Source organism: Chenopodium album, chromosome 24 (assembly GCF_948465745.1).
Source record: "Chenopodium album chromosome 24, dcCheAlbu1.1, whole genome shotgun sequence".
In the NCBI taxonomy this organism is placed as follows: Eukaryota; Viridiplantae; Streptophyta; class Magnoliopsida; order Caryophyllales; family Amaranthaceae; genus Chenopodium; species Chenopodium album.
The window spans coordinates 3,324,227-3,339,638 of NC_137857.1; the positions used below are offsets into that span (position 1 = coordinate 3,324,227).

General features: G+C 35.1%; 2 protein-coding genes across 2 annotated transcripts; both read right to left on the reverse strand.

Annotated features, from left to right (window-relative positions):
- Positions 1-2,944: 2,944 nt before the first annotated feature.
- LOC145610051 (serine/threonine-protein kinase Aurora-3-like) lies at positions 2,945-5,353 on the reverse strand. Its single transcript, XM_081665299.1, has 6 exons — positions 5,107-5,353; positions 4,767-5,009; positions 4,251-4,346; positions 3,604-3,818; positions 3,430-3,502; positions 2,945-3,285 (listed from the first exon to the last, which is right to left on the reverse strand). The coding sequence occupies exons 1-6, from the start codon at positions 5,302-5,304 to the stop codon at positions 3,184-3,186; spliced, it is 927 nt and encodes a 308-aa protein (XP_081521425.1). The 5' UTR covers positions 5,305-5,353; the 3' UTR covers positions 2,945-3,183.
- Positions 5,354-7,524: 2,171 nt separating this feature from the next.
- LOC145610050 (uncharacterized) lies at positions 7,525-14,492 on the reverse strand. Its single transcript, XM_081665297.1, has 9 exons — positions 14,325-14,492; positions 12,600-12,698; positions 12,027-12,481; positions 9,955-10,018; positions 9,796-9,849; positions 8,941-9,009; positions 8,789-8,854; positions 8,641-8,709; positions 7,525-7,886 (listed from the first exon to the last, which is right to left on the reverse strand). Exons 1-9 carry the CDS (start codon positions 14,490-14,492, stop codon positions 7,800-7,802), a joined length of 1,131 nt encoding a protein of 376 aa, XP_081521423.1. The 3' UTR covers positions 7,525-7,799.
- Between the last annotated feature and the right edge of the window lie 920 nt (positions 14,493-15,412).

Here is a 15,412-nt window from a genome sequence, read left to right on the forward strand (position 1 = left end):
TAAACTCATATGGTAAAAAAGTTAGGCCTTGCAACATGTAAAAAAAAATACTATTGCTTAAATCAAAGACAAAGCCTTGCAACGTTATGAAAAATTTCACCTTTTTAATTTCATGTTACATCACATGCTTAGTTCACTATTCTCCATGCTAAGGCACAATTCACCAAAGAAAGTAAGATCCTCCAAAACAAAACCTATCACAATCTAGGCTACTTAAATTATGTGATCACGGAAATTAACATGCAAGTGATTCTGCTAGTAACGACTTAAATAAAAAGAAATCATATAATCATACTACAATCTAATTCCTACAGCCAAGTGACAAGGTATTAACTATTTACAAACAACCCTGTACTACTATGGTTTTACCATCCTTAATCCCACACCATAGGGGTAAATTTGCTACAATTGCAGTCTGAAGACTACATTACCATGAAATAGCCGCCTTCTCTTAGTATATACGTCATAAATCGCTATGTAATCCCTTAAATCTGCTAGCAAGGGTAGACACATTAGGCTGCATTTGCTCCCAAGTAAATTTGTTACACATCCTCACAATCTTAGCACTCAAGATTCAACACAGAGCTCAATAATTGAACAAATGATCAATGAAATAAGGCATAAAATGTATGGGATCTGTACTACATAATTACTAATTAGTAATGATTAGAAACTAAAGATTGAAAGCGATGAAAGAGAACCTATAAGGCTATAATGAGTAATGACACTTCATTAGTCAAAAATCAAAAAACCTCAAGAAACTTTTTTAATTTCCTAAATTATTTTAGGGCACAAGGAAAGTTCCTGTTTTTGGAAATCATATCCTGAAATGGTCAAGACAATCATGATGTATTCTTGGCTCATTCTCCAAGAACTTAAGTCTCCATTCCACACACTTTGGACCCACGCAAACGCATAATCTGGCGACCAAGGGACCTCAATCCTTGACCAAAGAACATATGATTGGATAATTATTGTGAACCCATAGTGGCAAACTTGTTCTATGACAGTTTCAAGCATTCAGCCCCCACAATTAACAAAGTGACTTCTTATCATCTAAGTCTTGAGAGGACATATAAGAGTACAACTTAACCTTAATCATCAATTTAAAGTAATACAAAAAGTTGTTTCGAAAAGTATGTGTTGTAGGTACAAGTTACATTGAACCATTAGAAAATAATGCTAACTAAGGTTTGCACCAGGAAAATAACTAAGGTCATGCCTAGCACCATCAGGTTAGCTAGGCATATGCCATGGCACCAGTAGCCAATTTAATTTTGAGTCAGGCTATCAAGTTTGGGGTGCTGTTTCACATGTTTGGGTAGTGTCATGCTTTTAAGCCTAGGCATAGATTTTCTGTTATTTCCGGATCCCATGTTGTATCATCCTAGCCTAACCTAGTATTGTCTTGACCGTTGACAAATACTGACTCGATCCCATATGGGGCCAAACCAAGACCAACTTAGGTCATGTAATGCCTTGGACAGGGCTGGCCAATGCCAACCATATCCCTCAGCCCTGCTTCCTAAGATAGAAATTTTAAGAAAAATGAATTAAAAGAACTCATGCTCATGCAAGAACAAATATTCAAAACTTATATAAATGTTAATAATAAAATAAAGAAGAACATTATCCAGGAGATAAGATGAAAAAAGAAATGCTAAAGAGGAAAAAAAGGGGAAAAGAAAAAGTAAAAGTCTAAAGAGAAAAAGAGGGAGGGAAGCATAATTTTTTTTGCCAAAGATAACAATCTAACATAATACACTATTTAATGTATACTCATGTTAATCATACATTAGCTCTACTTTCTATGAATACAAAAACTGCACATTCCAACTAAATTTCATGCAACAATTTTATTTCCTAAAACTTAATGGCTCCAAAAAGAGATGTTATATATGTAACAGTATGTTAAACATATATATTCATATATACAAAGGATATTACAATCTTATGGTTTTATGTACTATCCATTTCTTCAATATACGGAGTAAGGTACTAAAGCCCCTGCTTCTCTATACCACAAGGAAACTAGACAAACCACCCAAAAGCTATCAATAGCTAGACAGAGTAGGACATGCTAGGGGAGTAGGGGTTAAACAAGCCCTCTTACTTGCAAGCTACGTACTTGAGCTCAATTTAGAGAATCTTGAGTTGAGCATAGCTAAGCTTAGCTTATACAACTCATAAACAGGCTTGAAATTTATAATACTGCGTTCTATTTTATGAATAGTTATAGAAATCAAATTGTAATATGGGTACTAACAAATTGAACATTACTAATGAGGATCTCAACAAATTATAGCTAAACTGCCTAAGCTTGATAAAAAAAATAAATAAATAAATAAATAAATAAATAAAATTTGGAGTAGTGACAAAAAGGGCACAATGGCATTGACAAAAATCTGAAGGGCATGGACAATAAGGGCATTAACAAGGGCATTGAGCTCAAGTTAATTTTTTAAATAGGTTGAGCTCGCTTGAAAATAAGGCCTCAAAACAAAATTAAGACTCAGCTTGAACTTGAGTGAAAGTGCAATGATCCGAATTGATGAACTCCAGCTTCAGCTTGTTATCACCCCAAACATGCCCAATTAGCATTCCTAGCTAACCATAATATTCATAGGATATGGAGGAAAGTAAATAATACACAATGGCACGCTCCCCTTGTTTCAGAATTCTGACAATTCATAAATATTGCAGCACACAAAAATTTCTCTATTGGTATACAGGTAATTAGATAAATAGCACCAAAAATGGCAAAGAAGATTACAAGTTAAACAAATGGGAAACACAAGTGTGTAAATTACTCTGTCCCAAAGAAAGGTAAGCAAGAACTCTATGCCAAATATATTTACCAAGTGAGAAGAACATTTTAAACATTTTAAAACATTTTGCATTATCAAATCTTGATAATTAATTATGTACAGGTTATGCTGTCTCGATTACATGAATGTATTGGAAAGCCAGGTAATTGGTGTTAGACACATATAAGTGGCTATGCATCCAAATATCATACTCAACAATTCCATGAGAATTTCAAAGTGTTTAGTCTAAAACAAAGTGTCAAATGTACATACCCAATTACACATTTGACACAGATCTGATCACTAATACATTGTTGAATCTTGATACAGCACTGTGTACATAACCATTGACTTGCTTGCTTGCTTGGTGAAAGAACTATTTACGGAAAATGCCAGTGGGATCTGCATTCTTTAGGATCCAGGGATGCTCCATTATCTTCTGAAGAGAGAGCCTCTTTGATGTGTCTTTTACCAGAAGCTGCAAGATGTCAAAACCACATGATCAGAAACTCCAAAATAATTTTTTTTTTTTTTTTTTTTTTTTTTTTTTTTGAAGGGAACTCCAAAATAAAATTAAGAGGTCCATTAATTTCCAAGGAAATTCTATGAAGCGTATACTTACTCGAGTAATAAGATCCTTGGCTTCTGACGAAACTTGGGGTGTGTCTGGAAATTTCAAATCAATCTTCATAATCCTACAAAGGAAAAAGACTGAGTTAAGTAGCAGGCTGCCAGGCTCTCAACCTATATACTCTTTTTTAAAAGAAAAAAGAAAACATTAATGCATTCTTCTTACCTCCGGAAAGTATCACGTTGGCTCTCAGCCTCAAATGGAGGTACCCCAAACAGGAATTCATAACAAAGGACACCCAGAGTCCAGTTGTCAACTGCATAATCATGGGCCTTGTTTTCCACCATTTCTGGTGCTAGATAGTCAAGAGTTCCACACATGGTGTGTCTCTTGTTTCTTGACTGTACAGACCAACCAAAATCTGCAATCTTCAGACGACCCTGAAAAGAAATAGAATTCAAAACTATTCATCTTCATCCAAGAAACCCATCACTTAGCTAATAACCAAGCAAAATATAGCAAAAAAAAAAAATATCTACAGATGTTTGTAAGTAGTAACAGATTGCACCAAAGGCAGTTGCTACTCTCTACGCCTTTTTTGTTACACCCTTGTAGAAACGGGCTACTGATGAGAGTAAAGCTAAAGCCATGAAAACTGTTTTTTTGAGACCGAGAAATGAGTGCTCAGATACTTCTACCAGTTCAATGGTTTACAATGATCCACCAACTCAATCCCAAAGGAAAAACATACATATAATAGGACATCAAACAATAAAGTACTCTAAGATGCATACATTAGTACAATAGTATAGTCCATTCCCAATAAAGCCAAATTGAAAGCAAAGCAAGTTACTCAGAAGTCATAAAAGTACCTCATGATCAAGCAACAAATTCTCTGGTTTGATGTCCCTATGGATGACATTCTTGTCATGACAATACGCCAATGCTTCCGTTAGACTCGCAATGTACTGTCTCACATAAACAGTCAAAGTAAATCCCCCAAAATTCAATAAAGAAGCAACCCAAGCTCAGCCCAACTGAAAATTAAAATTCAATTAAGGAAAAAATAAAAGAAATCCCAAATATCAGCATTGTATTCTTCATTAACCAATGAACAAAATAATACAGAACTTCCATATTATTGAAGCTTAGACACTCCCTTAAGAATCCAACATCGAAAACCCTCATTCGCAATCACACTATTTAATGTCTCTTAGTTTGTGAATCCATCAATATCCATTATCCAATCTCAAAATTAGAACACTAAATTAGCAACTAAATCATCATTTCGACAGCAAAAACTCGAAATTCCTTAGAAACTCAACAGAATTAATCATCAAAATTCTTACACAATTCAGAAAAAACTAAACAGAATTTGGAGATTATACCGTGGCGGCTTGCTCCTCAGGAAGATGACCTGATTTCTGGAGTTCCTTATAAATTTCACCCCTAAAAGCATACTCAAGGATCAAAACAATCCTCTCTTCATCATGAAACCACCCATGAAGCCTCAGAACATTCGGGTGGCGTAAACTCATTTGAATCTCCATCTCTCTCCTCAATTGATGATGCAATTTATACTTCTCAATTTGCTCCTTAAATATCACCTTCAATGCCACTATATACTTACTCTGCTCCATCAAAATCGAAAATCGAAAACAAATTCAGTACAATTGAACAAACAAACAATTACTACTGCAAAAAAATTGGGGAAAATTGGGGAAAAACCTTGACTTCGCGAGCAAGGTAGACTCTACCGAATTTGCCCTTTCCCAAGGGTTTTCCGATTTCGAAATCAGCCATTGACCAATTTCGCTTGATGCTAGGGTTTTGCGGTTGCTGCTGCTTCGTAGGATTTTGAATTGGTTGAGATTTATTGGGGCGTTGAAGGGGTTTTTGCGGAGGTTTAGGGATTTTGGGCGCCATTGATGAAGCTTGAGTGAGGAGAGAGATTGAAGGAGCAGTGAGAAGTTGGAGAAAGGGGAAGAAAGGAGGGAAAGTGCTGAGGATTGCGATTTGAATTTGTGAGAGTCGATTGTGATTTGAATGTGAGGGTATTATTGGAAGGATGAAAATTGAATGATAACTAACGTGATTATGTGGAATAAAGCATCATCTTAATTTAGCACTTGTGTGTTATAGGAGTACAAAATTCTTTTTCGTAATGTAAATACACGTATGAAGTACGGAATATCAAGAAAAACACATTTTATAATAATGTAAGTTGGTACATGTGATCATTGATCATATAACAATTTAAAAAAAACAATGACAAGAATTTTATGCAACAAAGGGAATATACTGAAGTAGTAAAAGATAATCATAATGTTTAAATTTAACACCTTAAATGACATCGGTCTATTGTGTCATATTGATTACAACGTAAGGTGATATAATAGTAGTAGTGGATTTGTTATATGTATTTCATTTTACAAATTCTAAAATCAAATAACCAAAATTTCTTAGCTTACCTAGACAAATTATGAAGCAGGACTGCAATGGCTAAGCATTACCCATATCTTCTATCAGAGGGTTGATTTCTGCACCATATTAGCGGAGAAATAAAACACATACAGTGTGTGTGGACCATACATACACTTTCAATGAGAAGTCGTCATGTCTAGGGGTGAGCATGGGACGGGTACCCATACCGTTAGTACTAACGGTTCGGGTACCCGATAACCAAAATCACTAAAAGTGATACCCATAACTGGAACCGATAAGTTTGGATACCCGAATTTTAGATCGGTTATCGGGTACCCAATAAGATATCCAATAATGATAATTAAACTTAATTATGTAGTTATTATGATATAATTTACAACTAATTAACAACAATACCATATGATCTTGACCAATTAATTAATAATATTACTAATCATTGATATTATAAAGTGATTATGAAGTAAAGTAAAAGTATAGATTTATATTAATAGATTTAAGTAGGGAAAAAAAGAAATAAAAATGCTTATCGGATTGGATCGGGTAACCATTTATTTTAAAATGATACACATAAGCATATCCAATAACAAATTATCGGAACGGGTACCCGAACCGTTATGGTTATCGGATCGGAAACCCTAATTTTCGGAACGGTTACGAATCGATTTTTCGGGTAGTTTTGCTCAGCCCTAGTCATGTCACTGCAAACCAAAAAAACGAGAGTGAAAATGGGGGGAATGAATTGGGTTTAGGCGCCACAAAGCAAGGTTCAGCTGGAGAAAAAACTTAACCACCAAACATTTATTTAATGCTTATTAGGGCCTGTTCATATTTACTAAACTGAGCTGAACTGAACTGAACTGCACTGATTGAAACTGAACTGATTGGAACTAAACTGATTGGAACTGAACTGAACTGAACTGAATTGAGCTGAAATGAATATTTTATGTGATTGGGAAATTAAGAGCTGAACTGAACTGATTGGAACTGAACTGAACTGAACTGATTGAAGCTGAACTGAACTGAAATTAAGTAAATGTGAACAGGCCCTTAATCTCACCAAATTCTCTGCAATTAAAAAAGCAAAAGGTTGTTCCATCCTTGATACCTCAATGCATATTAATCCCACCATCCTCTTTGCAATTGAAAATTTGTTATATTATATCAATAAATTTTTGAAATAGTCAAAGTTAACCATAGTGTTTAACCTTAATACCTCAAAATGATCTCGTTCTATTATGTCATATTTTTATTTAAACGCAAGGTGATATAATATGGATGTTTATTGTATTTATTACATTTTATTTGTCTCTACAAATTCTAAAATCAAATAACCAAGATTTCTTAGCTTACCACGAAAATATGAGGATGAGTAAGGGCATGTTCTCTTACGTTAAAATTCAGTTCAGCTCAGTTCAATTTAGTTCAGTTCAGTTAAGCTCCTAATTTCCTTCTCTTATAACATATCATTTCATTTCATTTCAGTTCAGTTCAGGTCAGCTCGGTTGAATTCAGTCAATAAGAACAGGCCCTAAGATCTCAATGTGTGGTTTTTTGTAGCATTACCCATGTTTTCTGTCACAAGGTTGATGGTTTCAGCACCGTATTAGAGCGTACAAATAGCATCCCAAAATTCATCAAATGTGTGCTTGTTTATGGTCTCAAATAGACAAATATCTTGACATTAAAGGTAACCATAGAAAATTCCCATTATAATCTAAGCGTTCAATAACACAGCGCAACATAGAGAGCAGGAAGTTGCTATATACAGGTTTCAAAATCCAGCACAATGGCGATGCCAATAATCTACAGGTTCCATTGTGCCTGGAGAGCTGGTTCTCTACAAGGCTGCCTGAATTTCAAGATCGACAAGTACAAAAAGAGAGAAAAGTATTCTACTGTATATACTACGTACATAACAAGAAACAAACAGCAAAAGAGCTGTTGTTTTACTCTGTGAAAAGACATATAGAGGCTTCTCAAAGTTTGCCGTTTGTGAGGTTGGCATCCTTTGCTCCAAGATCACCACCAGCATCAATTTCCATCCTCACTGAATCTACAAGTTTCTGCACATAGCAAAGGACATATATACTTATATAGTAAGAGCATTATCACATGGATCCTGGAAAAGTCTAGTCTATGAGAACAACACATCTCCTAAAAGGTAGTTCATTACTACTTGATTTTTTTTTTTTTGAAAATCATTACTACTTGATTAAACATCAAACCACAGTAAATTATTTTTCTTGCATCCAAACATCATATATAGAAGCCCTATGATAAGAGCAATGCTGAATCCAGGCCACAGGATGCCACAGTGTTCTCATGCCTACTAGATTAGATTGCAGGTTCCCAGGCCCCTAATAGCTACTCCATAACAATATCGTTATGAAATATAAGCTCATCACTTGTTTGCGATTCACACAGAAGACCAGAAAATTTTCTACTGACAATATTTCAAGTTCATACAAAATCCATATGTATCTCCATAGCTCTGTTCCCAATACACAGCAGCATATGAGATTGAGAACACAGGCGACGGAGAATTTGACGGATAAGTTATGATTTGTTGCAAAGAGGAGAGGGGGTGGGGGGAGGTGCAGCCTATTTGGATAAAGGAGAAAACCCTAAAATGCTATTGACTCAAACTGAATAAATTCAAGCAAAAAACAGAAATTATTTTCAGAGTATACTTCCTCATCAAGTACGCACATGCTACACAACTCTCTATTAGTCAGATTATCTGGTATGCTTTAGTACAAAATAGGTATCCAAAAAAAAAAAAGTCCTAGTAAAATGGCGAAAAGAAAAGGGATTGACCTGGAGTTTTTCTTCAGAACTTTTCAGTTTTTCACCGCACTCCTTTACTTCCTGGAAACCTTTATGTAACTGCAAGTAATCCACGGCACAATTGACTTCAAATGCACAATTCAAAACTTAATAATGTGCTATCCATCCAGGCAAATACCTTAGTCAACCGCATTTGACGCACTGAGGATTGTTTTTTTGCAGAGGTCAACAAATCTTCCAATTTCTGTTATCACCATCAAGTCAAAGGTTAGAACAACAAAAATAAACTATCTGATTATGCTAAGCAGCAGAAAGAGAGAATTTTAGAACCTGGGATCTTTTCTCCAAATCAGCTATGAGTTGTTTCTTCTCTTCTAAACTCTGCTCCATGTCAGATTTCTGATAAAGTTATAGATTAGTCTCTTGTTAGTTTTGACATTAATATTCATTTAAATATGTAAAGAAACAGCATGGTTCAGACTAGAAATGAAGTAATTAATTAGCAACACAAAAAGTTTTCAGAATTGTGATCCGTGTGATTTATAACCTTGTGTTGATTAATAAATGGAATGAGTATCTTTGACAAGTTAAATACTGAGGCTATATAGCAATTTTAATATAGGGATTACTGGTAATAAGTCTATCTAAGAGTAGGAGGATGAACAAGAGCTCAATTTGAAAAAAATAATCTGCAGGAAACAGTCCATGTGAAACTTAAGACTAAAGATCAACCCCATGCATTTTTAAAATAAAAACATCAGCTAGGTACATATCAAGGGCCATTAGCTTTTCTGAAGGTTTTGATCAATAGAATTTCATTAGAATAAAAACCAAACTGCTGTTAAAGCATCAAAATTCTTTCTCTTTCTTGCTACAAGTATATAATGCCATATGATACTCCACAATCACCTCTCTCTCTCTCTAAATAGGAGACATTATGGGAATTCCCACAATATTATCACTTTGCTTTCTTCACAGGCCAAGCACTTTACAATGAAAGAATTTGAGACTTATAGCAGTCAGCTTATACCTTATAACACTGCTAGTGCTCAATGCCTCAAATGCAAATAAGAGTGATGACTGATGAGTAGTCCTAAGCACTAGCAACATGAAAATTTAAAGGTATTACGTCGAATTGGTGTTGCCTTGCTGGCAAAGTCACAAGAGTCTAGTCTGAACACAGACCTCCTTCTGAAGTTCTTCTCGTCTTTTAATCAACACATTCAGCTGCTCTTCCATCTAATAATAGAGAAGAGAGAAGCACAATGTTGATACAATGACATCTTCTAGCCAAAATTAATGAATTGTATTCACGTATAGTCCACCCTTAAGAAATAAGCTCACCTGGTACTGATAATCACTTGATTCTGATGACAAATCTCTACTATGTCGGTCATGACTACTGGAGCTGTTTAGCAGGGGAGAAAAAAAAAATGTAAAGAACAGAGAGATGTTGTCAACTATGGCTTTTTTATTCTTTCACAACATCTGAGATGCTTAAAGGACTACAACATATAGAGCACAGCATATAAACATCACCAACAAATTTAACCACATACTAAGGCCCTGTTTATTTGAGTATAGGTATTAGTTACTATTCTTACTAAGAATTATAAACCGCCCAAACTTTACTTGATGTTAGGTTGATGGATTAAAGGAAACCCTCGGATATGAGCAATGTACAAAAAGAATAAAGTGCACTAAGGTGATAAGGATGCTTCAGAGCCTTTTAGCAGTATGGTGCACTTAACGGAAAATCAAAACGTGCAACTCAGTATGCCTTAGAGCAACACAGCATTCCTCAGATGAGCCTCACTGAAATGACCTTGCCTAGGACTCTAGGAGCACCTTTTCAATACACTAGAGATGGGTTTCTCGTAACCATGAGGAAAGGAGGGTTTGCCCCAAAACCCTACTCTAGAATCAAGAGCAGTAACTACTTTTGCTGTTTTGCCCCAGTTCTGATGAAACTCCTGCTCTGAGCAGGGTAAGGGAACCCAAGAATAAAGAGAAAAACAAAAAGGAGCAGGTCTACGCTAACACAAGCACCAACACAACTAAAATCCCACCATTACCCTGTTCCTTCCCCTGCGGTCACTGCTCCTCCATCCTGATGCAATTACCACTTACTCAAAAGCACAATCATAATGTTCAATCTCATACCATAATATTCATTTGGCACTAATGATTGTCTCTTTGGACACCAATGTCCTAGATCTAGAACTTAAGTGGGAGAAAATCAACCATAAAACTTTCCACATTACCAACTTATATTAGACATAAACGAGGAAAGATAGGATGTACTGAAGCAAAAGGAAGAGGGGAAGAGCAATGTGTACATAGTAGCTTTCTAAATAAACTAACATCTACAGAATGCATCCAGGAAAAAAAAATGATAAGTAAATTGTAGTGCAGAATATAGCATACAGATTACACTTGATGATGAACAACAACATATTTGGCCCAAAGAGTAAGGTACAAGGTATGAGAGCATCTATCATATCAGCTATATGTGACAATGGGAAGAAAATACAGCATATCTATCGATGTGGAAGGAGGAGAGGGAGAGAAATGAGAAACTTGAAAGGTATATGAGAAGTAATTATAATGTGTTCCCACTTAATGTCCTTTTTATAAGATTTGCCTGATAATTTTTTATATTTTCATGCTCATTTATTTTGAACTACATACATGCTACTCCCTCCGTCCCCTTTTGATAGTCCCTTATGGGCATTTTCACGGGAATCAATAAACACAAATAAGAATAGTTAAAGTACATTGAAAAAGTAAATTAACATTGGGTATGCAAAAAAGTAGAGAGAGAAAGTAATAAAAGTACATTGGAAAACAAAATTTACATGGAAAATTTAAATTTACACAAGTATTGTTGCAAATTGGAGGGAATTTTGGTAAAAAAATTAATATTAATGGTTGTTGGAAAAAGTAAATGGGGTGAACATTTTGGGACTAAAATTTGCCCATAAGGGACTATCAAAAGGGGACGGAGTCAGGGAGGGAGTATTTTGTTTCATGTATTTTATGTCATGGTAATATATGATATATGTTCGTTAACCATACTTTTTTTTAAAAAAAAAAGTACGTTATTTTCAAGAGCCAGGTGCATGATAAATGTTTGCACTAGCAATCATCCATTCTAAGCCAATGTTCAAAAAAGGTATGGTCGTGATCACAATAGCCGTCACAATGTAGCAAAAACACTAGTCACAAACCAGGTCACTGTTCAGCCTCAAATTTGTTTAAAAGTCCTTTACGGTGATTTTGAGCTTGGACCCAAAATTTTTAAATCAGTACAAGATTTTTGTTAGTCTCATTGTACTCATTTTCAAATAGCTTAGCACTGATAATGTAGCAGCAGCAGAGAGGCAGCAAATTATACAAAGTATATGATCTTTTACCTGTTCTTCCTCTTTGTATGTAGGGCTCTGCTCTTGTCAAGCCTATTATCATGATCAGTGACTACTCGATCAAGCTCCCTATCTTGAGTAGAATTCAAATCCTTATCACTTTCCAAATTTTGATCATGATTTCTGCTATGTACCCGTCCCCGATCCCGTTCCCAGTCTATCAAATCCCTGCTTTGACCTCGATTTCTTCCTTGGAAATAATCTCTAGACTGATCACGATCATGAGAATTATCATGCCTTCTTTCCCTTTCTCCATCATGCTCTAGCGAATCATCATGTTGCCTGTCCTTTTGAAAGTCATTCTGCCTTTCTCTACCTCTGCGCTTATCATAATCCAAAACACTCTCCCTCTGATTACGTCGTAAGCTATCATGATCAAAGTTAGATCTCGGACCAGCCCCTCTTGACTTTACTCCATTAACCCGCACAACTCGACCACCAATAGTCTGAAGGAATGAAATTAAACGAAAGGAATTAAAAGCAAAGAGTGAGTACTGAAAATTACTCCAACTCCTTGAATTTTGCTCAATTAAAGTATGAATAATATGGAGATAAGAAACACACCCGCCCATCCATCTCATTGATGGCCTCAATCGCTGATCGAGGATTTTTGAAAGTAACAAAGCCATAACATTTTCCTCCCACACCTCGATCATTGATTATCTATTTGTTAAAACATACAAAAATCAAATAACCATCAAAAATAGTACAGTATTTTAAAGATGATATTGATGCCCAGACAAAAGGCAAGCATGTGGACAAGCAATTAACCATGAAGCCTATGGTCACATAAATACCTTAGTAAGCCTCTTTCAGAAAATAAAATATCAAGTGACATTGATACACTTCATCATCTCAATATTGATGATAGAGAATTTTCAAGTTCCTTCTTAATCCTTCCTATAATTCGAGGGAAGCCCTTTCTTTATACCAGGCAAACGAAGAACTAAAGCCCATGCAAAGTAAAAGTAGCAGAATTATATGGCTTATAAGGGAAGTAAAGAACAAATACTATCATACAACAAATAATTAGCAGTCCTCTTTAATATATGTTCCCACAAACAGCAATTAGCCAATTAGTCCCTAAAGAGTGAGTATGGAACCCTAATATATCAGTTGATTTAGTAATATGTATGGCAATTGAAAGGTAGCAATTTAAATTTATAATGAAACATCCTACATATAAAAATTCTGATTACCGCTTAAACCCACGCCCATATCATTCTTTGCAAATAAATCCTTTTTCATAGGCATAGCCCAAAATGTTAAGCAAGGCTCCATTCAAGGGTTGCACGTAAGTTATTTTATCCATAGATGTCTAACAGACTATATCACATTTCTTTAACATAAAAGAATATGCTAATTCAACTATCCATTCTATTTTAAGTTGGTAACTTTAAGGAAAGTGTTTCGATGTCCAACTTCAAAGAAATTTACTGATAGTGTTTTAAGACACTAACACTAAGATATTTATATTTTGTCAAACACTCATACTCCATACAATGGGAAGATGGTAACATAAGTAAATGATAGTTTAGCAAAACAATTTGGTTGAGACCATGGTAATCTTTATTCAAATATGGTCATTTCCAATTACCTCGAAGTTTTACTTTTGAACTATTTAAGATTTCAGCATTCCTCATGAATTACTATGACACAATCAAGGGTTACCACACCTAAATTAAAACAAAGATGATTGCAAACCGCCCCTCTATACATCAACCAAGTACCAAGCAGGGACAATATTCTCATAACACGTACTTAAATTAACATGATTCTAAGCATAAACTCATACCACACTAGCCTATTTATCCCATTCTCTCCTACCATACGGCCCGCTTTCCCTTTTTGGGTTTTTTATTTTTACTTGGAACAAGAACAGCTAATTTCCCAAAATATGCCTATTGTTCAACCAAAATCAAATATGGTCCAATCCAGAAATTGCAACATTCTCAGTCACAACAATTCGGCAATCCAACAATATAATTTAATTCCACAATTTCACATGTAAATTTTCTCATACCAGACTAGCAATTAATCCAATTTCTCCAATCGTTCAAAATCACTGACTTCATTACACAATTTACACACTGATTATCATTTCATTCTAAGAACAAAATCAAAAAAGCTCCAAACTTACAACTCTCAACAAATTTCACGAACTCAAAAAATTCAAGGAATTCGCATAACAATCTATACAAAAAATTTCAAAAAAACAAATTGAGGCAACAATGCTGAAAAATGAACCCTAGAAAAATGAAATTGATTGAAAAGAGGAGAGAGAAAAACCTTAACAGCGATAATGGAGCCGTACAAATCAAAAGCACGACGAAGTTGGGATTCCGAGCAATCGTACGGAAGTCCTCCGACGTAAACAGATTTGTCATCGTCTATTGTCATTTTTCTGAGAGCTTCTTCTGCTAATTTGGCTCCATCAAAATCAGATTGTATTTTCATTCAAAAATTAACAAATTTGGGGAGGGTGAAAATTGGGCTGAATGTTTGTGTCAAAAAAAAAAAAAAAAGAAAAGAAAATTGGGCTGAATGCCTGATAAATGGAATTGTTGAATTGGGCCTTATTTTGAAGGTTTGTTAAGTAAAGGATTTGAGAAACTATGTTGTTCAAGTAATCAAGTGTATATGTATCGAATGGTGTTGAGCCCATGAGTAAACCCACATGTGAGTGGTGTGTTATCCCAAATTGGTTGAGTTTATAAGTTTGAGTTTGTATTGGAATGTGTATCCCACATTGAAGAAATAAGAATGTTGTGTCCACTTTATAAGGTTAAGGGGCTACTCCCCTCATTGCCATATGGTTTTGAGGTGGAACCTCCTTAGTTGTATAAAGTGGACAGTTGTGTCGGGTGTGGCCCAGGTCTGTTTATCAAATGGATTCAAATCTTCTGAGTGCTATTTACAATTAATTGATTTTAGCCGGTCAATCTATATTAAACAGCTCAATTTCATAAATTGCGCGAGATAGAACTTGAAATTTTCACATGTGGAACAAATTAATATACTCGACACACTATTTCAAGATTGGAGAAGTATGAGTTTTGATAACCTATTTTCATGAATAGGACGGTTTATGTTAGGAATGATATAATCATATACTCCGTAGTGACTATGTAACCATTTCTTGTGATGGAGGAGGTCTGAATTTATAAATTCATAACTTGTTATTGTGGACATAAATAAAACCTCAATTTAACATGCTATGTGCTGCCAAAACTATCACCAATCTCTTATGTCCCCATTCATAGCTTGAGAAAGCTCTCTTCCACAAGACCGCAATATGTCTTTCTTAGTACTATATCTTCCAATGTCTAACCTAATTTATAAATAAGACACAACAACAATTTGCATCATCTCTAAAT